Consider the following 24082-nt stretch of genomic DNA (forward strand, 5'->3'; position numbering starts at 1 on the left):
ATATCTTGCTGAATAATTTTCAAAACAGAGATGGTGGCAAGGCTTATCGGGCAGGCTTTCGGATCTGCAAGCAGGCCAGCCGCTGGGACTTGAGGCCACCATCCCTCTTGCCATTCACACACATAATATCAATCTGCAGGCGATTCTCCCAGGAGGACAGAAAGAGCGGTTTTGCTCAGACACGTAAGGGATGCTGTGAATCAATCCTGTGCAAACGTTTGAAGGATTTAAGAAGCTATACTTACCTGTTCGAGACAGAGGTTTTATTTCTAACACAAAATAAGCCAAAAGGGGCACAACAATCTTAACATTGGGCCACAGGCATGCAAATCAAAAGGGACCGTTTTAAATGTGCATCCAATAGTTTAGTATCAATCTGGTTCATTTTATATATACACATACGTATAATATGCCTTTTTGAATTTTTTTTAAAGCCACTTCATTAGATTCCGTAAACTAGTAGCAGCTTGTAAAAATACTCTAAGCAACCGAAGGTGTTATGTGGCGAATGAAAGAAATGCACACTTCCTTCACTCTGACTTAGATCCTATAGGGGAAAAAAAAAAAATTTTTTTTCCAAGTAAAAACTAGGTGAAAAATGGAATTAAAATTGCTGAGATGTTTAATAATGTATAATTAAAATGCCACGATTTCATTCACTTTTGGTGGGACATAAAAATGAAACTGAAGTCAAGTTAAAGTGCAAATAAAATTTCTAAATTAGAAATTAACACACTCATTCGATCGTGAACATAAGACTATTAAATCATATTAGAAGAGACCATCAAAAAATCATTTAGACCTCAATTAAAGCTATTACCATTAAAAGATCTGCATCTTCAAAATGCCATGAAAAATTAATAATGATTGCCAATCAAAGCAATATCGTTTCTCTAAGGGGTTATTATAGAAAGAAATCACTTAAAGCCAGCCCCCCACCTGATCTGTCCCTGGCTTGTGCGTCACCATATGCCGCTCGAGCTGGGTGCGGTAGGCAAACGTGTAGCTACAAAGAGGGCAGGAAAAGTTCTCCTCGTTCTTCTCGTGGCGGTACTTGATGTGCTCCTTCAGGGATGTCAAGCGCTTATAGCCCCGGTCGCAGTAGGGGCAGGTCAGCAGTTGGGCAAAAGCATCTGGAGTTCCAGGTGGCAGGTCTGTAGCCGGGAGACGAGAGGGAGAGGAGCAGGCCAAAAGGTCAGTGAAGCAGTGGCAGCTAATGGGCCGCCTGCCCGGGATGGCATGACAGGCATCGCCGCAATCTGCCCGCCGGGAGCGCCACCACCACCGCCGCGCAGGCCTCGGGCCTGGCCCGCCTGCCCGCGCTGCGCCCGGGAGTTAATTAATTACTGGAGCTTTTGGGGGGAAATTCAAACAGCTGATGAGTGAGGACATTCTCTCCAGGTGGCTGGCGGTTGGTGGTGCGACCCTGGGTCGCGTGGGACTCGGGAGAGGGCCCTTCAGGTGGCAGCTAGAGAAGGAGGGTCCCCCCCCACGTCCCAACTTTTTTTGTTCCTCAAAAGTGAAATATTTCAGAAACATTGGACTCCGTTTCGATATTTTTATCTCGGAGAAATAGGCTCTAATTGTTCTTGTTCTTTATTGGATGTACAAATGACACAAATTTGCTGACAAAAAAAAAAAAATTTCACAATACCCTAAAATTACAGTTCTAATCTTTGCTCATGAAATTCCATGCCTCTGCAGCTGTTCTTCGAATTTTAAGGTAAACACCCAGGCATGTAGTGCATTTGTAATTGTAACAGCTGCAGAGGTCAGTGGAGTGGCTAAAAATGAATTACAGCCTCACCATTTTCTTCTTGCCCATTGGCCTCTGGCGTGCCAAGGCGAGACAGCTCCTCGGGGGCTTCTGGGTAAATGATAGCTGTGTCACTGCGCTGAAGGTACTCCTCGATGCTGACTGCATGGCCATCGCGTTCCTCCAGTTTTCTTTTGGCAAAGTATTCCTCAAAGTCTGATGTGCAATTTGCATTCTTAACTGGAATCAGAAAAGGACACCATCAACGCCTCTGTGGGGCCTTCCTCCCAGGTGCCCGAGCCCACTGACATCACTGTGAGCGCCGACTGTTGACTTGCAGAAAGACCCCCCAATACCTAGTTTAGTCCTAAGAAGTGTTGCAGATGACCAATCGGTGACGGGATGCTTATTCTCGCAAATATATGCAAAGAAAAGAGGACACTTGGCTTCAAGCTAAATAGGCACATCTTATTTTCCTCTCCCTGGAATACTAGTCCGCAGAATTCACAAAGAATGAAAGACATTTTGAAATGTTTTCTAGGGAAAACTTAAAAAACAAAACAAAACAAAACAAAACAAAACAAAAAACAGAGCTACATTCTAAGATCCAGAAACTTGAGAGATAACATGAGCTCAAAGCTGCTTTAGCAGTCTGTATAAAACTTCCTTTTCTTTCAAGAAAGGTATATTTAATTTTTTATTGTCCACTAAACTTAACGTGCCTAACCACAGATACATCCTGTTGCTAAATATAAGCTTTTAACCTTCCACTCTCTGCACATCACAGATGGCCAGGACTACACAATCTGACACAGATGCAAAAGGATAGATATTCCTAGAGAGATAATAATGGGACTCTGTTAAGAAATCATGGGATGTGGCACTTTATCTTTCCCTATAATTTCAATATTTAGCTCAGCATTTTAAAGCTGCCTGAAGATGGAATGAAGCTCACAAAAAGAAATACAACAGAATTAACAGAAATACTTCACAAAAGCAAAAGAAACTGGCTGTGCCGCTGTGTGATTCTGATATGATTTTTAACTTTTGTAATTATGAATCTATTCCATGAAATGAATAATAGTCACAAATCCATTTCAGCCACAATGTCACGAGATTTTGTATATTTGAAACCTCTAGGTATGTCTCTGAAGTAAGTTGTGGCTTAAATATCCTCAATAAACATTTTTATGCATAAGACCGTGTAAGTAGATGAATAAAGGTCCTTTGCTAGTACGGTTAATGGTGGAGCCCCACTTTCATAGTTTCTGAGACCAGTTAGCCTCGATTCCCCTATATTCTTCACCTCACTTTCTCTGCCATAAAAGATAATATACTATTTGCCATAGTAAATATTCCTGATAATTTGTGGCAGGGTGATGTTGGGACCAGCTAGTCCATTTTTATTTTTATTTTCATTTTTATTGTTGCTTTCACTGTCATGAACTTGTGGATTATAGATAAAAAGAACAGAAAGTGGAACCTTCCATTGATTCGACAAGTACTGAATGACTGGTGTATGGTAGGTATCATGTCTTGTTTCGAAAAGCAAAAAACATCCAGTTTCATCCTTCAGGAAGACATGAGAACAATCAGTACAACTGATTTTTTTTTTCTCGAGAAAAAAAAAAGTTACAAACTCACATAAATATTATGAAAGGAAGTTGTGTGGTGATATGAAAGAAGTAGGGGGAGGTGGCTGATGGAGCCTAGAAGATCAGGAAAACTTAAATTGAGAAAGCTTGGAGTTCACTAGCTCTAGAAGCTGGGGAAGAGCCAGCACGTGCAAGGATGCGAGGACTGGAAGGAGCACGGTGCATTTCACCAGCAAAACAGAGAGTGCTGATGTGCAGACAGTGGAAGGGAAGCAATACGATGGGAGGGCGGAGAGGCAGGCAGGACCCAGAACAAGAGGCAGGTGGTCGTCCTGCTACAGGTTTGGGTTTTCTTCTAAGAGAAACAGAAAGCCATGGAAGGGTATTAAGCAAGAAGATGACTGGGTGAAATTGGGAATTAATCTGCATTATTAAATGACAACTCTGGCTATCGTAAAATAGGGATTGTAAGGAAAAGAAAAGCTGATTCTGGGAAACCAGTTGGGAGTTTCTTGCCATAAACCAGGCCAAGATAAAGGTTAAAGAATTGGTGATGGAGACTGAGAAGTGGCTAGATTTGAGAGATACACTGACAAGTAAAAACACTAGGCTTGGGGGAAGGATTGGGTGTGCCAGGGAGGGGGAGGCTAAGATCTTATCTTAGGTTCGGGCTTTCCAAATCTGATGGATGATAGGTGATAGTCACCAAAGTAAGGGGCACTAGAACTCTAAAAACACCTGAAACTATGAACTAATACATCGCATCAAATAAAAGGAGACTGGGGAGCATCACGCTTTGCAGACAAACTAAGCGCTAGCAATCCTGAATAGTGTGATCTCAAAACAGTCTCTTTTGCCACTCCAACTTCTAAAAGTCGAACAAGAGCAACTGTCTGATTCTAACACCTGTACTTCCTTCAAATACAGGTTTGGAATGTGTAAGAGGAGATGATTTTATATCTTGAAATTTATTTAAATCTTTTCTCATAATCTTAAGTCTTAAATCTTTTATTTACTAAGATTTTATTTTATTATCTTATGTTTTTTTGAAAGATTTTTATTTATTTATTCATGAGAGACAGAGAGAAGCAGAGGGAGGAGAAGCAGGATCCATGCAGCAGCCCGATGCGGGACTCGATCCTGGAACTCAGGGATCATGTCCTGAGCTGAAGGCAGATGCCCAACCCCTGAGCCACCTAGGCCTCCCAAAGATTTTAATTTTAAGGAACCTCTGCACCCAACGTGGGACTCAAACTCATAACCCCAGGATCAAGAGTTGCATGTTCCACCAACTGAGGCAGCCAGTCACCCCCAAGTCGTAAATCTTCTAGAAGAAGATGAACCTTGATTAAGATCAATTTTCTGTTGGTATGCTCATGATGCCATAGATACTTTCCGAATCACTGTTGGTGATAGTGAATGTGATGGTGTCATTTAACTTGCACCATTAAATCTCTAGAGAGTACAAAGAACTGTCAACCCGCACAAACCATTTGTTCCTTGTTTTGGATCATCAAAATGACTTAGCATCTATCAAAAATCACCTTTTGTTTTTAATGCAAGAAAAGATAGAAGGGACAAAATGGTGGATTAAACATGAACCCCTTTGGAACAACCTGACTGATTCGACCAGGGGCTTTTTTTTCACCACTGTGGCAGCAGGAAGTAATTTAACTGCTCCTTTCTGAGCCCAGGCCTAGTAGAATGCTGTCAAATGTTTAAGGCATGACTTAATTTAAGCTTTTTAAGAACACTGACCCACTCGACGATCCTTAGTGTAACCTAGTAAACATGGATGGATGGACATTTTAACATCCTACTTCTATATTGATATCTCAGCAACTATTTGAATTATCTGGCTATCTTTTCATGAATTTTCATTTGCATATGAATGTTTCCATCAGAAATGTAACCAAATGCAAATTCAATGGGATTTGCATTAATAGCCTTTTGGCTTCAACAGGAGGAAAATTCTGATTTTTCTGGATAGGCGAACTAAACCGCATCGAGAAACACTACTGGTATTTGGAGAGGCAATTCACTTGCTAGATCGAATTTGCCTATGCTAGATTTCGATGTCAAGTGTGACCGAGACAAAAGTCCTCAAATCATATGCTCTCTTTAAGGATCATCTTTGATCATCTTCGTACCCTGAGCTTTGAGTATATTGCTTAGAAATTAGTAGGCTCTCAGGAATCATTTATAGAATGAATGTGGAATAAATTATGTGCTTTACACTAATCTTGGTACAGAAGTCTTCCAGTAAAAGGAAGCATAAGATAAGATACCCACAGTTGAGCTAGGAATTCAGACCTGCAATTCAGGCAATTCTAGAACAATTATGTGATTAACTACGTAATGATGACCATAAATACTTGCAAGAGTTCAATGGGGTTCAGGTGAGTATTCAAAAAGAATTTAATGAAGAAGATAACACTCAATCATTTAAATCTATTCGCTTCATTAGGATTTTCTTCTTGAGGAATAGGTATGCTATTTAGCTATAGATCTCAAATATGTACAGTCACTTACGTGGGCTCTAGTCTAGACTTCCATGAACTAGTCTAGGTATAACCGACCCAGATATAATGTGGTTTTTTCCCTTGGTGTTGCTGTAGGTCCTTGTAACACACGGTTTCCCTGCCCAGTAGCACAACAGTCTCCTTTGCCTGGGAATGGCTCCCATATTCTCTATTGTCAGACTTCATGGTACCCAAGGGAGTTGCCTGGTTATTGCTGTGGATTAATAATATCCACGGTGGATTAATCTGCACCTAAAGTGAACTTCTCTTAGTCTTTCATTCTCCAGGCCAAACTGGGGTAGCCAAAGGATCCAGCTGAGTCAGCAAATCCTTTCCTTGTGATTTTAGGACTTTGTACCAAAGGGAGCACCAAGAACGTTTATTTCCCTCAAGCGACCCGTAGCTATTAGACGTAGAACAAAGGAACTGATATATCCCATGTAGTGTGAGAAGATTAATGAAGAGAGAGACTGAAGCAGGTACACAGAGAGAAGAGAAAAGCAAAGACAAGATGGCAAGTCCGGACAGTATATTTCTAGCTCTATTTGCTGCTGAGGCCAAGCCGTACCTGTGTCCTTCCAGTGGCTCTGTTGTCAAACCTCCTTAGATTCTGTGAGCTGAAAAACTCCCTTTCCACTTCAAGCTATGTGTATTTCAGTCTCTGAGAGCCAAAATCACCCTAATTATTAATATTTGAACAAAAGGTTATTCTGAAACTTGTTGAGGAGGATGAAGTTTTGGTTCTGGACAGAAATTTACCTTTTTGGTTTTCACAAAGATTTCGCAACACTGCATCGTGGACCCAGAAATGAGGTAGAAAATTCACTAGAAAGTTACAGAATTCCCCACTGCATTTTTCTGGTGTAAAATCCACCTCATTTTCCTTTTTTTTTTTTTTTTTTTTAAATCTGTAATTAATTGTTAGAACTGCCAAAACACACTGACAAAGGATATTTGTGTGATACTCATGATCAAACCATAACAAAAATTCACAAGAAACCTCAAAGTAATGTGTTCCTATATCTTCTCCAGAGATTTTGCAGTTAGTCCTAAAATTTACCCTAGTGCCTTAGAAATGTCTCAACCTTCTCTAAGGTCAGGTAAACTTTTCTGTATCCAAAACGGAAAATTTCATTAATTAAAAATGTTTTTTTCATCACCATGTGTACTTTAATATCGTTAGGATAAATTTCTAGGTTGCTTCAAGTTAGAAAAGCCTCACGTTTCCTGTCAATATGTTGTTCCCTCTTACTAATGTTGCTTATTAATGATACTTTCATAAATACTTTTATGTCTATCTTAGATATTGATATTTTTAAATAATGATAAATATCAATATGGATTGACTTTTAAAGTTATTGCTCAAAAAACAAGCAATGTTAATAGAGCTCTAAATAAGAGAGATATATTGATCTTCAAATCAGCCACCTCCCATGGAGGTTTCAGGACACTTTCTCAAAGATCCTTAAAAGTGAGTTTTGCTTAGCGTTTACAAATAGTTAAGTCATAATGAGACCTTGATACTTATTTCTTCTCTTTATCTGTTTGTTTTTTTCTATTTACTTCCATCCCCTTGCCATTTATTTTCTTTATTTATAAGGAGCATGTGTTCATGTAGGAAAGCAGGTATTCTATTCTAACTGATCTTGTACCCAGTGTGTTTTCAATTTTCATTAAAGAATTGAAGAAATGTGTTTGAATATTATACAAAGTCATTTTAATGAACATAAAATGAATAAATAACTCTTTCAGAAAAGAAAATCTCTTGGAGGGTCTAGAAAAGCTGAAGTAAATACATGTAAAAAACCGAGTTCAATCATTTATCCACCCCCATGGCTTAATAACTATTTATTGAGGACCTACTATTGCCAGAGAGTGTGCTTTGGGATGAAGACACAATGGTGTTGATTGATAATTATTTTTCTGCTTCTGTGATTCTCATATTGAGAGACATGTATATGAAATGGTTGCGGTTCTGCAATTTACAGACATATAAATATATAAATGTATAACAAGGAATATATAGATACAGATATATAGATACTTCTCAGTATAATGTAGAAATTATGCATTTATCATATAATCTGATTTTTGATCACTTCATTTGTCAAGGCAAAGGGACCTGAAGAAGTAATCACAAATCGAGGTAACTATATTCATCATCTGTCAGAAAAATAGTCTTTTTATGGACATTGTAGATGATAAGAAAACATAGAAAATTAATTTCAATGTAGTCTCTGCATTGAATTTTTAAAAAGCCCACATAGGGGACGGGAGGGAAAACTGAATGGGGAGTTATCAGAGAGGGAGACAAACTGTGAGAGACTCTGAACTATAGGAAACAAACTGAGGGTCGCTGAAGGGGAAGTGGGGGGAAGGATCAGGTAATTGGGTGCTGGGCACGTGATGTGATGAGCACTGGGTGTTATATGCAACTGATGAATTATTGAACTCTACATCTGAAACTAATGATGTACTATATTTTGGCTGATTGAATTCAAATTAAAAAAAATAAAGAAGCCTATACTCAGCATTTGTTGAGGTATATAAATTCTCATGGCTACTTTGTTTAAAGTTGACTAATTAATGAATATAAGCATTTTATCATTAAAAATGCATGTGTGCCTTTCCGTAGAAGGCTTCCAAAACACATATTGGCACCAGATATCTAAAAACAACACTAAGGGAAGAGGACAATCTTTTTCTCATTACATGGCTATGCGGCCAGCCCAGCAGAGCCTCCGACTGCTACAGAGGTGTGTGCAAAGCCACGGAGGGCTCTTCCAGAGTGACAAAGTTGTCTTTTCTTCTTGGGAACTAGCACAGCATCTGGGTGGGTCTCTCCACGCCTGCTCTAACATGGCTTTCTCCAGGGAACACATGCTCAGATGCTAAAGAGAGACCCCAACGTGTAAGAACTTTAGGAAAGAGAGTGGCAGAAAGAACAGGGGGGTGGGAATCGGTCGTACTCTGCAGGATCAAATATCTCCCCAAACAGCAGGAAGCAGCTCAGTCAGGGACACAGTATAATTTTAAAGTGAGGTTCTACATTGAGGGACTGTGACTATCAAAATTTAGACATCACTAACCCTTAGACAGTTTTGATTGCTATGTACAGACACAGAATCCACGTCTTTAAAAGAAGAATCCCAAGTAAGTTCGTACGTATTTATTTTTCACATTACTGTGTAATCTAAAATTTTGAAATTGGTATCCTACTGAAAAGATTCTTAGACTGTGTCCCTATACTTTAGACAACGGGTTTATAAAGTAAGGTGTTTTGCCCAGCAATTCAGTGCTCTTCTTGTATGCTCTTTGCAGAAACAGGTAACACCTGAGGATACTTTAGGACAGTGGTTTTCAAAACGTGGGCTCCCGGCCAGCAGCATCAGTATTACCTGGGAACTTGTTCAAAAATGGAATCTGCAGTCTGTGCTTTGACAAGCCCTTCAGGGGGTTCGATGCACACCCAGTTTAAGAACCAATGCCCTGAGAATTCAGCTGTCTGCAACACCTGGCTAAATAAGGTATTCAGCAAAACGATTTTGGGAAGCAGCTCAGAATCGGTCCCGTATCATGTGGCCTTCCTAACTCTCTCAGCCTGAGCTTGTAACCTCCTTCTGCACGTATCCACCTGCATATCTCAATCACTGAAGTCAGCACATCACAGTCTAACTGTTCCTTGACATATCTGTGAGCTGACTGTGTTTTATATCAGCCTAGTACAGTGCCCGACACATGGCTAATGCTCAATAATTGAATGAGCAGACCAGGTTCATTGGGCAACCCATTTTGGCTCAGCTACTTATGATTTTTTTTTTAAAGATTTTACTTATTTATTCATGATAGACATAGAGAGAGAGAAAGGGGTAGAGACACAGGCAGAGGGAGAAGCAGGCTCCATGCCGGGAACCCGACACGGGACTCGATCCTGGGACTCCAGGATCATGCCCTGGGCTGAAGGCAGGCGCTAAACTGCTGAGCCACTCAGGGATCCCTACTTAGGATTTTTTTTTTTTTAAAGATTTTATTTATTTATTCATGATAGTCACACAGAGAGAGACAGAGAGGCAGAGACACAGGCAGAGGGAGAAGCAGGCTCCATGCACTGGGAGCCCGATGTGGGATTCGATCCCGGGTCTCCAGGATCACGCCCCGGGCCAAAGGCAGGCGCCAAACCGCTGTGCCACCCAGGGATCCCATCCTACTTAGGATTTTTAATCTCAGTATCTTCATCTGTAAAATGAGCTAGTATATACTTTCTGGGGTGTTCCTGAAATTTCATAATTTCCATGCTTTCAATTAATTAATTGCCCTAACCCATCTACTCTTATTCACTGGCTAGGCCTAAGGAGTTTCGTATACATTCTTTCCATTTAAAAACTCAAAGCAACACAGCTTTCTGATGGAGGAAACATACACACAGGTTAAGATTTTGGAGGCGACTAGAAACCACGGACAACATCACAAGGAAAACAGTGCTTATTACACATTTGTTGAATGAATGAAGGAGACACTCAAGAAGCTTGGGATATCAGTTATTTCTTATGGGAACCCTCGCTGTGAAGTGGAGATAGCTGCCCCTAATCGCAAGCAAAGCTAATAAAACTGCAGCCTTCATTAGCCAGGAAGTGATAGGCTCTTCTTGGTATACACTGATTATAGTCTGCAAATGACCCTCCTGTCTCACCTGCCAAGAGCTCCAGCCGCTTTCCTCTCTTCAAAACCTCTTTCCCTAGCTTTTTTTTTTTTTTTTAATAAGCTTATTGTATGGAGTTAACTAGAAATTTTTAAATGATGACTTACATGACCTATCTGACTGGATGACAAAACTCTTCCAACATATAAGAAAGTGACAGTATAAACAAGAAGAAAACGGCATGCTTTGTAACAGTATGATTCTCTCCCTGTTGAGTACTTAGGTACTCAATTATCTGATAAACTGATCTTGCACAATTGATTAACACTATATATCCACTCAACTCTTGCTGAGATCAACTCTTACGATCAAACTTGTGTGGCTTCTGTTACCCATATAGGAATCCTAGCTAATTAAAAAAATTTACTTTAAGGGCGCCTGGCTGGCTCGCTCAGTGGAGCATGTGACTCTTGATCTCAGGGTCGTGAGTTCAAGCCCTGCGTTCGGAGTAGAGATTACTTAAATAAATAATTAAAACAAGATTTTAAAAATAATACAAATAATAAAAAATTTAAATTTAAATTCCGTGTAAGCCTAGTAAGAGGAATTGGAAGGTATTAAACCAAGAGGATAATAATGGTACAGAAACAGTTTTACTCTTTTCCCCACTTTCTTCTATGCTAATGATGTGATACACTGAATCTGTATTTAAAGAGGCCAAACCACTTGCTAGCCTCCTAACCTTATCATTAATATCATCAATTTAAGGGAGTTATACCTCAAACCATGGTGTTTCCTGCTCAGGCAAGATTTTCAATCTAGATCTAGAGGCTTCCAATTGCTCTGGAGACACCTCAGAAGAATCTGGTAAGCCTGGACATGCTTGGCATTTCTCTGTGGTACTTCAGGTGATAAATCCCTGATCCCATGCTCTCCCAATCTCGCTTCTACGCTGCTATTATCCTAATGCATTCTGTGAGCTATAAGCAGGACGGGCTACAGTGGGGCCCAGCGGGCCCAGTGCAAAATGACAACAGCAGAACATTAAACCAAAGTCAAAGCTCTGACAAACACAGGGCCCTGGGTATAATACCATGAGGCACGACCTCCCCCTCCCGTGCCAACTAGCTCAGCCGGTGCTTTGTTGTCTTTGTTCAGGCTTCCCAGTAAAAATTCATTAGAAGCAAGGGTAGGGTGGGGTGGAGTTCAACATTTCTACTCTAATGTCCTCATTTAACAGATGATACAACGAAGGTACACTGAGGTTTATGATTCATACAAAGTTAGACAAATAATTTCTGGAAAAGCTCGACGGAGAATTCATATATCCTGACTCTTAACCCACTACTCTTTCCACTGTATCATAGTGACTCAATATGAGAGAGTGAGAGAGAGAAAGAGAAAGAACCCCATCTTTTCAGTTTTTCATTATGCCTGATTTGACATGATTTGAATAGGTCCTAGATGCTGACAAGATTGCTGACATTATAAATAGTTCTAAACAACAACATTATAACACCATAAGTTAGGATGAGGAAAGCGATGGTAAATGCTCACTTCAGTATAAATAAAATATGGAATTTTAAGCTTTTTTTTTTTTTCTCAGTTTTTCCTTTCATGTTCCTGCTCTTCATTTTTTTCACTGTGTGGTCCACATCCAAGCCTATCAGGGTAAAGTGAGAACATAAAAGTCCTTCAAATTCTCTACTCGAGATGCTTTTTATAATTTCCATTTAATAATTAAGGGTTGTGTTTTCCTCTTTTAGATATTTCTTACTTAGCCGTGTTTCTAAGGGCACTCAGTATGGAATAACTTTATGAAACAACTTTGCAAAGGTGAATTTTTATTAACTATGATGGTGCTAGTAAGGAAAAAATGTCTCAAACTTAACTTGGAACTAGAGATCAAAAAAAAAAAAAAAGAAAGAAAGAAAAAAAAAAAACCACCACCCTTTATTCATGGTTCATTTTGCTTTCCCATTCCACATATTACTTGTTTATCCCCCCACATGCTTAATGATATCCTCCTACATGCGTTCCACTTCTTCAGATTAGATGAAACTGTGTCACCCTGTCATAATACTCCATCCCTCACAGGCCTTTCCAGCACAGCCACTCCTGCTTTCATCCGTCTAAGCTCACAGAGCAAAGAGGTCCACATACTCCTCAATTCACACGACTGTTCCAAACCAATGTTCCTAAGTTATTAATTTGCTCAGCTTTTATTTGTTTGCTCATTTATTCATCAATTCAACAAAACAACCCGTTTGTCAACCACCAAGCTGGTATGAACACCGCGCCCACTGAGAGGGACTTTGGAGAAAAGCAAACCTAATCTCTACCCTCAAACACCGTCCAGTTTGTACCTGCCATTCTTTGAAGCCTCGGTCATTGGTTTTTGCCACCATGTTTTCGGACACTACTTGCAGAGCTCAAGTAAGATGACACTTATCCCATGGTTGTGTTTACCCCAGGCTGCCAATGCTATAATTCTGGGAAACTTCATGGCTCAACAGAGAGTCCAGGCAGGATCCTGGCTTCCGGGGCTTTGAGTCTCTCTAGCAACAGGGACAGCCACACTTGGGTACTCGGCTGAACCGGGCATGAGTCCAGCTCTGCAAACTAGAGCTTGAAACTTCCACTCTCTGTTTCAACCTTCTGCCCTTCCCCACCATGCAGGTCTTCATCCCACTGAGGCAGGTGCTTCGTTGCGATAACCCGGCCCTTCCCGGCCATTTCACCTGCTCTGGTTTTACCTGCCTCAGTTCACCTCAGAGCTTTGAAGTCTTTTCCGTCCTTGTCCCTTATTTTTGTGTCATTCTCACCTAGCCCAACGAAAATCCAGCCCAGTTTCTTTGCTCCTGGAGTATCAAAGATGGCTAAAGAAATGTAAATACTTGTAACACTTGTTTAGTCTACGTTATCCAAATCGGATATTCTTTTGTGATGGTAACTGAATCTCCACATATTGTCCACGGCAATTACTCTAGGTTTCCATTCTTCAAGATTCCAACCCTACTCCCTTTCCTTTCTGTCAACCGATCATCTCCTTTCCTACTCACTTCAAAGAGGGCAACACATATGACACGAATTCCCTGAACTACCTTAAATTCACCCCAAATCTCTATAATCGTTCCTCCTTTTTCTTTTGATCTTATTCTAAGAAAGATGTAACTTCCGCCTGCAGCCAAGGCTACTCTCTAAAGCTACTTCCTCACAACTACTGATAACTTATTCCATCTTTTACCCAGTCTCCTTTTACATTTTCAGCTTTCTCTATGCCTCACTTTTGCATAGAGCCATATTTAACAAGCCTTTTTCCTAAAGAAAATCTTCTATGAAATTTGCAGTCTCTTAAGGTGCTGCTCTACCTCACGTCTCCAATATTTCACCCTACACTGTCAAGAGCCCTCTGCAATATCAAACACCTTCCACTTGAACCAACAGAGCTTGTATTTCAAATAAAACATCTTCATCCATATATTGTTATAATGTTAATAATAATGATGGTGATGGCTAGCAACAACTGAACATTTATTATGTCTAACATTGTGCTAAACATTTTACACACATTTCTTATTCACCTTATTCTTATTACCATTTTATTTACCCAATTGAAGGTAAGTCCTAAATGACGGTGACTGTTCATTGTATTTTTCAAATACAAAATGCCTTAAACTTAGTAGGGTCACCTTAAGTGACTATTGATCTGAATAGCTAATTAAGCTATTAATTTTTAAATTATAATTTATTAAAATAAATTTAAAATTTATTGTAAATTTTACCTTCATGTCATTACAATTTTTCTGAAGATTTTATTATTAAATAATCTTCACCCAAGGTGGTGCTCAAACGTACAACCCTGACTAAGCCAGCCAGGTGCTCCAGGATTTTGCATTCCTTAGGGACAAGAACTATATCTTCTATTTCTTTAGAGTTTCTTTCTCAAGCCTCAGTTCAAATTCTACACACTACTAATCTGAGAGGAAAGAATAAATGTAGGTTTCTCGGTAAAGTGATGAACGTTTTATTATTTGCTGATTTGTTTGTCATTCGGAACAAAAGAAAAACAACATATGATTCCTGATGCTAGTCAGTGATCAAGGAAAAGTCTTTGACAGAGTTCATCATTATACACATTGTATTTACCGCTACATCTTCTTCTACGTTTAAAAAAGGATGCTAGGTAGAGATGAAATGAGATAAAAAACTAAGCAATAAGCAATTCCTTCTCAATATTCATATTTTAAACCTCAAATGCATTGTTGGAGCAGTGAAAAGACCTTTGTCCTATAGCTTGTCTGGTTGGTTTTCTAAGACGTCAAAAGAATTTAATTGGCAAAGGCTCTCAAAATTGACTGGTTAGTCCTTCCATTACAAATTTGTTAAATACTGCATTTTTGTTTTCTAGAAAAGAAGTTAATGAGGAACCAGTGTAAAGGGAGGAAACAGTTTAGGATCCATTTATTTCTTAATGTATAAAATTGGTTTAAAGCTTGCCTGTAGATACAAACTGGCAAGATAAACAAATCAGGGTCAGCATCAGTGTATGTTAGGCAATACACCAGGTACTTTAAAAATAATATATCATTGGGGTGCCTGGATGGCTCAGTCAGTTAAGCATTCAACTCTTGATTTCAGCTCAGGTCATGATCTCAAGGTCGTGAGATTGAGCCCCACATCAGATTCCAAATAAGTCAATCAGAGAAAGGCAATTATCATATGACCTCACTCATATGTGGAATTTAAGAAACAAAACAGAGAATCATAGGGGAAGGGAGGAAAAAATAAAACAAGATGATATCAGAGAAGGAGGCAGACCATAAGAGACTCTTTTTTTTTTTTTTTTCCATAAGACACTCTTAATCATAGGAAACAAACTGAGGAGGAGGAGGTGGGTGAGGTACCTGGGTGATGGACATTGAGGACAGCATGTGATGCTATGAGCACTGGATATTATACAAGACTGATGAATCACTGAACTCTACCTCTGAAACTAAGAATACACTATATGTTAATTAATTGGATTTAAATTTTTAAAAAGAGATTCTCTTACTGCTTCTCCCTCTGCCTCTACCCCACCCCCACTCTCCCTCTCTTTCAAAAGTGATAATAATATACCATTTAATCCCTACAATGGACTTTGTACATAGGTAATCATTATTTCCACTTTCCTGATGTAGAAATGAATTCTTATTTACTCAAGTTCATGAACTAGTAATTGATAAAGACAAAATCCAAATGTTGTTTATCTGACTCTCGACTAATCTGAACCATTCCGAACCAACGTTTGCCTTCCATGTGCAAAAGTATTCATATATTATTCTTAAAAGATTGGAAGTATGTTTAATGACTATAGTTGGAGTCAATATAGTTAGTTCTCGGGCAGTAATTTTATTCTGTTCTGTAAGATTAAGAACTGAGACCTAAATTGCCCTGACCCAGTTTCTAGATGTAAGGTTGTAAGGTGCTTTTCTTTTCCCAGCAAAGGAAGGAAAGATGCAGGTGGTTATTAATAGCCTTTTATGACTAGAGTACTAGATTGTCTGAATAAATATAACTTACACACATTCAGAGAGGAAAACATCAGGGGCCTATTTGGGTCTTGATATGCACGTGGAACCGCATTAATGCTAATGATCACCAAGCACCGATGATAGATCCTTGCTACTACTAGCATGTAGGCTTTATAATGCCCCTAAGTTTTCCCATTTCTCTAATCTTCTTAGAAAATGTTTTTCCCCCTCCCTGTTTAAAAATTCTACATAATAATTTTATTCTGAATTTGAATCTGATTAAAATACGGAAGACGTAAGGTCCTTTATAAAAGGACATTGTTTGTCTTCTGTGGTAGAGCATACAATTTCTTTCATTTTTAAAACATTAAAACCAATGTAGAAATATTAAATGCAATGTAGAAAGTTGTTGATGTAAATCAGGGTTTGCAATACCTCATGCTATAAATCAACTTTGCTGTGCTGCTGCTAATCTAACTTTGTTGTAGAAAAAAATATAGTGATAAACACTGTGGTTCTTTGCCTTTAACAAGTTGATTTCAGGGACTTAAATCCTGGTTTCACTCTCTGAAGATACTGGAATGAATCCCCTTCACAGGGAATGTTTTCCTTTATTGTGGCTTCCCTTCTCAGAGACTATTTTTTCTCCACCAACTGTTCATTCATTCATTCATTCATTCACTCATTCATTCATTATACCTGTCATAACACCTACCATGTGAGTTCACTACTGTGCTGTGTCCTTTAGGCAAAGAAGGTATAGTCCCTTCTTAAAGCAAATATTTTTGGGGCCCTTACTAAGGCTAATAAATATTACTTATTTAATTACCTCAACAATCCTATGCTATCCTAGCATGATAATCTACACCCATTTTACAGCACAAGAAATCTCTTGTCTTCACAAAATTAACTAGGTAAAATAGGTGTAAACATTATAAAGAGGAACACTTCAACATGCTAAAATTAGCAGTGTCCACCTGAGGGCTGTGGAATTTCAGAGAAGGAAGAGATTGACGTGGTTTGAGGTGTTTTAGGATGACCACATTAAGGAAATGGAATGTGAACTGGCCCTGAGGAACAGAAGGGTGAGTAGAGTTTACATAAGCAGAGGAAAGGGAGTGAAATATTAGGGTCTCAAGGAACAGCGTGGGCAGAGATTCAGAGGTTGGCATACATGCGATCCTTTTTTTGTATTACCAAGGGATTTGGTCTGATGAGAATGGAACACTGTTGGTATAAAATGGATGGCACTTAACACTGGTCCGAAGAATGTGAATTTTGTCTATGGGTACTAAGAGGCAATTAAAGATTCTAAGAAGGGGATTCAAACAATGAGAAAAGAGTTATAAGGATGAATATGGACTGACTAATAGAGGAGAAGACAAAGGCTGGGGACCAGTCAAATGTAATTGAATTTTTCTCATTTGGGAGATTAGAGTAATGAGAGATGAAAATGTCTGGTTAGCAATTGCATACCAGGTATCAAAATATGCCAACCTGGAAATATGAAAGGAAGCCCAAGTGGTGGTGTCTGTCTGTCATTCACTCCCTAAATCTCTTTAAAAACTCTTTGTGACCTAGACCATTCTAGGATCTATAGTGATAAAGTGACCAAAACCCCATACCATTTCTGTCCTCAAGTAGCTTACAATCTAGCAGGGAGAAACATACCTGCAGGCAACTAAGTATAATATGAAAGGAAATTCATAAATTCTATAAGAAGATCTTTAAGGAATCTTGAGGAGTAATCTTGAGTGGGAGAAGATGACTTCCTGGTGGAGATGGCTTTTAAGAATGTGTATGGTGCTGTCAGACTAAAAAGAATGAGTAGCTGTTTAGGTTGATGGAAAATCATAAGCAAAGGCAAAGGAGTATAAATAGTAATGAGTCTTTCAGAGTTGAGGTATATACTAGGAAGGGGTAGTAAAGACAAGATAGATACATCATGAGGATGCCAACTCAACTCAAATGCCGACTCATTCAGAAAGCAGTGGAGAACCATACGAGGTTGGATATGAAGTGGTGTGGGAGACTGAGTTACAATGACCCATATGCCCCAAGTGCTAGGAAAACAACTTGTAACTAACTTTGTTAGCGTGAAGAGTGAATTAAAGAAATTAGGGATTGAAATGAGTCCGGTTAACAAAGTATCGTAACAGCTCAAATGAAAGATGAGGATTTAAATCAAGATAGTGAAAAACGTGATGGGGAGAAATAAAAGTGATATATGCTATTTGTGATAGTAGAAATGATAGTAGTTGATGACTAATTAGATAAAGTATGTAAGAGTCAAAGATGATAGCATAGTTTCTAGTAGGACATCTCAGAGCGGTGAAAAACCTTCTGAGGGGAAAGGTTATGTCAGGTAACTTAGATTTTATTTCCAAATATGTCACAAGTTAGGTATGTGGCATTTTTTACTACTGTTTCCTCAACTATCAAAACACAATTAAGCACTTGATTTGTAGGTTAACTTTTGATTTTAGAATTCTGTGATTCTATTTGACTAAACTCTTGCCACGGCTTCTTGCAGCTTTAAACTTAGCAGAATATACCAAGAAGATACTTTTACATTCTTAAAGACTATTCTCTCCATTTAGATGAATTTAATTAATTTTTGCTATTTAGCAGATGTGTAGAGCTGAGAAGGAAATTCAGAGGTCTTTTCCTTACGTTTAGTTAGGAGCGAATTCTGTGTGTTTGAATATTCAGAGAGGAGTATTAGAGACATTGGCTTTGTCTTTCCTTCACAACTTATTCCCATTAATAACAGCACTTTTTATCAGAAAATTTGCTTAAGCTGTTTAGAATGTATCTATTTCAAAGTCTGTTGGTTCTGCTCTGATTAGAAAAGAAAAATGATATTTGATATTAAATTAATTCCCTATTTATTCATTAAAAATATATTGAGAGCCTATTCATTTTAAAGCACTCCTAAATATAGAGAGCAAGCTGATGGTTACCAGAGAGGAAGTGGGGTCGGATGGGTGAAATAGGTGATGCGGATTAAGAGTGTACTTATTTTGATGAGCCCTCAGTATTGTATAGAATTGTTGAATCACTATATTGTATGCCTAAAATACTAAATATAACCTTGTACATTAAAAAATAATTACAAGAAGTTTTTTTTAAATTAAAAAATAAGATTGAAGGGTAAAGTTAAAAAAAAATTAGGGCGCTCTTATAGCCAATATAGTAGCCTAAGACACAATCCACGCTCTCAGAGTTTGCAATCTAATTTGGAAAAGACAGCACATTAATTAACAACACACGACAGAATTTATGGCAAGGTTAGGTGTTTTGTTCAATAAGCATTCACCGGAAGAAGATAATCATTGTAAGTGGGGATGGCTAGAGAAGGTCAGCTGGTAGCTGGATCTTTTAGGACTTGGGGAGAGACAAAGAGATGGTCCATTAATGAGCAATTTCAACCAGAAAAGATGTCTTCTTTCAATTCCCCGTGTATTTAGCAATTGAAAAGATTCTGGGGGATAAGAAGCAGCAACTTGTGGTTGTAAAGAAATATGTATTTATTCTCTAAAAGGGCAGAGTGATAAACTGAGGGTCACCTGTCAATTCCTAATTACCAAGCCCAATGTATTTGTTCAGCATTCTTTCAACTGTAGTTATCTGAATCTTTTGATTGAATTGACCATTCTGTACTTTTTGAAACTTTCTTTCTTTGCCTTCTAGTTGTTTATTTTTTTTCTACCTTAATCTTTTCTCTTTCAATGAGTTTGGTTTTTCTCCCTACCCACCAGGAGCCCTGGCCTCAGCTTTTTACTTGTTTCAATAAATACACTCTCAATGGCTAATGCCATGGTCCTATGATGTTAAATACTATCGGAATATATTTGCATCAGTCTCAAATCTATGTCTCCAGCCCTGACTTCCTGTGTTTCATTTCCTCATTTCCAATGGGCCTTCTCATAGTCACATCCATATATAACTTTTATATGACAATACGTATCTAAAGGCTAGCTCAAGATCTTCTCAAAATTGGATCCGCCTTGTTATCTAGAAATAGCAAGTACTGCCATGTTCTAAACATGCAGACGTGTAATCCTGAAGCCATTTTGATTCCATCACCCAGAGATTCGACTGGTTGTTAAGAAATCATGTTGCTAATTTCATCACTGTCACCACCCTAGGACAAGCTTTTTGTCACTTCACACCTGAGTAACTACAATGACTTCCAGTTGGTCTCTCAAAGTCTGGTTTTCCCCCACAGAAATCACGGTAGTATAACATGACACAAACTCTTTGAGCTGGTGCTTTACATCCTCCATCAGCTGGCTTCAACTTAAATGTCCAGCTTCATTTCCCATGTATTCCCTCCTAGAACCCTCTGATTCAGGCGAATCCTTTACTCACCATCCTCTGAATAGATTTCACAATTTCCTTCATTGGCTCACACATTCCTCTGCTAGAAAGCTCTTCCTCGCTTCTCTATACTCATTGAAAATATACTTAGCTTATGTTTCACCTCTGTCATGGAGCTTTTTCTGAATACTCAACCCATAGCATCTCTCCCACTTTGGGGATGTGAAATAATTACAGTTCCTACCATTTGTTGCATATTTATCACGTATTTCTCTTATTGTTCTTTGTTAGTCTCATCTCCCAAACTAAATAATAACCATGTCTTAAATTTCCTGGCCCATCTTCCACCACAAGTGCACCAATGGTGTATACAGAAGACTCTCAGTGAATGCTTATTTATTTGTTGACTGACTACACATGAACAACTATAAGCAATAGTAAGTAGTATCAGAAAAAGAGACCTTAAAGCCACATGAAAGCACATTCAGAATTGATTTTTGAATCTTTTGAACAGAAATAAATTTTATTTAATATCATTTTAGACTTCAAGTGTATAAACCGCTAGCAAATTGTCACGTTGTGGGATAAATTACTTTTGTGACACTCTGAATGCCTAATAAAGTTAATAAGAATTATGATTTATTTATGCTTGAAGTTGAAATGTAACATTTATCTTAAAAAAAAAAACATGAAGCCATTTCTGATCCCATGAGTTGGGACATTATAGAAAGTATCTAATTTATGCTATTTCTTCATTATTATGCTTTTACATGTAATTATTTTGTCTTGTTTCTATATTATATGGTGCAACATAGACTAATAAACATGGACATAGTCTTAAGAAACGATTAGTGTGACTTATTTCTTTTTCAGGTGGGGAAACTAAGTTCCAAAGAGAATAACTGACATGCCCAAGGTCACAATCTAGTGATCCCCAGAGCTATACCTGAAAAGTAGGATTAATCTTTCCTAACTCTATACCTTTTCCCTAATCCCACATTGCGCAGTTTCATCTTTGTACCCTACACTGACATTTTCAAATGAAAGAAAAATTACAATTGTTCATTATTTCTCTTATTTTACACCCAACAAGGTGAATTAGTGCCTTGTAAGTTATTAATAAGGACTTTCTAAATAGAAGCACAGCATGAGCAGTTTATTATGATGTGTATCAACACAAGGGAGATCGGACTATCATCTGAATTATTCACATTTCTAAAACTTCATAACACTGTGACTTTTTTCTCATTGGTGGGTTGCATGGAAATAGCTATGCGATTTGTTTTGTTTTGTTTTGTTTTGTTTTGTTTTGTTTGGAGAGATAACCTGATATGGGGCACTAGGTTAACATCTGTACTGGCCGTGTGAAGGATTGTTTGTAACACCAAAAATAATTAGCCTTATCCAGGAAAAGAGAGATAAGCATAGTGAGTCAATGTACATTTGCACTGGTGACGCGGGACTTTGAGGGAAGATGCCGTGCAGTTTTGGGGGAGGAACATGGAATGCCACCACTGTCCTGAAATCCCACTCCACAGCAGGAGCAGAGTAGAAGATAACACTGCTTACTGCTTTCCTACTGTAATTTTTTGAGCTTCATTAAAAAGAAGTGAAATTGTCTCCTCGCTCTAAACCTTCTGCCTGGAAGACATTATTTAGAGGAGGGAGCAAGAATTAAAAGTGCAGAAAGAATAAAAAGGAGCTCAGGTGTTCAATTTTTGTGAGGAATGTTCACGGAAATTTGGTTTGTCTTCCTGAAAAAAACATTTACAGTCTAAATTACAGCATATCATTTGAATTCTCAATGACTAATATCAAGTGGTAGCCAGGAGAGGCTTATTACATTCTAATTTTGTGATTATTTATGCAGTCTTTTAAAATAAAAATCACTACCAAAAATTTGCCTAACCCCTGCTCTGAAAAAATGTCTACATCCAGTTCGGTTTTCTCAACTTTCACAGGCCAATCAGGGGTTTAAGAATGAAAGGTACACTTGCTGAAGAAAATTTAAAAAAAAATAAAGTAAAATAAAATGAAATTAAGGGAACTCCGATCTGAGACCAAAACAGGAGACTTGGAATGCCTGACTCAATTGCTAAGTCTTGGAGGGACACGTGTGCCTGGGCCGTGTTTCTCTTCCTCACCCCCCAGGGCCACAGGACATGGGGCAGGTACAACCTCGGCGTAGTAGACACCACTTACCTGTACCATTGTTAACTGTGGTCTGGATCGTGGCTTCAGGCCCCATAGTGTCATAGTCTTCCTTCATTTCTTCTGTGGGGGAAAATTATCGTTAGCATTTGAAAACTGTAGAAAGGCTTACTATACTAAGCATGCCAACCACAGGAACAAGGAAGATTCTTTTAAAGGAAACAGAGAAAAGGCTTGTTGTAAACCGCTAAACAATAGCTTTGTTCAGGCAATTGAATGAATCCAATAGTGCTAGCTACACAAGAACTTATTTACTTTAAGCATTACTGCAAGCTGTGAAAAACAGAGGTGCTTATTTGGGACAAACGGAGGGCTTTTCTTCTGGTGGCAGTTCTAGTGACAAACAGGGGGAAAGATATTATTTTTTCAATACGAGTCAAAAGCAACTAAGTATTTGTATTTAGGAAGAGGCAGGCTAGCTGCTGTGCCTCGGGTAACTCTGGATGATTAGTGGCCAGTCAGATTTTCACGCTTTTTCCCCCTTGGAGTGGCTACGATGGAGCTAATCTATGCAGGCATATATTAAAAAAAAAAAAAAAAAAAAAAAAAAAAAAAACCTAACTCTATATATAAAAACTTGAAGTGCTCAGTTTATAAAACAAGGATCCCGGAGGTATTTGAAAAACAACAACAACAAAAACAAACAAACAAAAAAACACCTGTTTCACTGTTTTATATAAACTTCTAAAACATACCTTCCTTAGGCCTGTCCCTACCGCTCCGTAAATCTCTCTCCTCCTTATCATTTATGCTCCAGCATAAGTGTAATTGTAGTCATTTTCTGAAGAAAGACACATAGACGTAACGAGAGCTCAAGGTGGCAACGAAGATGGAAATATGTAACACTGGGATTGAAGATTCATAGGTGATAAAAGGCTCTTTTCCAAAAATTGCCATATTTTAAATTAGGGAGAGTTTGAAAAACAGGAGAGATCTTAAATTTTCTGCCTCCCACATTATAGAGTGTGTGAGAGGGCAGAGAAGGGCAGCTGACAGGTAAAAACGCTCCAGGCAAGTCAACTAAACACAGGCTTTTTACAAAATTGTATTTTTACAATAACAAAACTAATGAGAACCAAACACGATCCAGGATAAACATCTCTCTGATCATCATTTTACTTAAAACGAGAGAAACTTTATATAAATAGGCCTCTGTAAATTCCCAAATTTATCCTGACCATCCTTTGCTTATCGCATTCTAGTCATAATTATCTGGGAGAAAAGCAGGTTCTAGCAAATGTTACAGCAAAATTAAAATATATGATTTACAAGTAGTAGCCTGCCGCCTATCTGTGTATATTATCAGAACTAAAAAAGCATGGGCCTTTTAAGGTAAAATGCCCCGATATAAATAGACGCTAATTTAATGCTACTACCCATAACAGTCAGATGATTTGAGTGGTATTTGTTTAAACTGCACAACCACTTCAAGTCTGTTTCTGGCCCTGGACTTCTCTCTTACTTAAGGAATATTTTCACGGGGCCGTTTTGCATAAAACATTTAGAAGTTCAATATATGG

At 38.4% G+C, this 24082-nt stretch overlaps 1 protein-coding gene across 4 annotated transcripts in view; it reads right to left on the bottom strand.

Moving 5' to 3' along the window:
• ZEB2 (zinc finger E-box binding homeobox 2) overlaps positions 1-24082 on the bottom strand; it is a 137743-nt gene that overhangs the window by 18908 nt on the left and 94753 nt on the right. For all 4 annotated transcript variants that reach the window (XM_035702351.2, XM_025431374.3, XM_025431381.3 and 1 more), the window contains 3 exons: positions 22554-22625; positions 1808-1996; positions 940-1154 (listed from right to left, as the gene is read on the bottom strand). In XM_035702351.2, the coding sequence (XP_035558244.1) occupies positions 940-1154; positions 1808-1996; positions 22554-22625 (476 nt within the window). The remainder of the gene's footprint in view (positions 1-939; positions 1155-1807; positions 1997-22553; positions 22626-24082) is intronic.

Source organism: Canis lupus, chromosome 19, assembly GCF_003254725.2.
Source record: "Canis lupus dingo isolate Sandy chromosome 19, ASM325472v2, whole genome shotgun sequence".
Taxonomy (NCBI): Eukaryota; Metazoa; Chordata; class Mammalia; order Carnivora; family Canidae; genus Canis; species Canis lupus.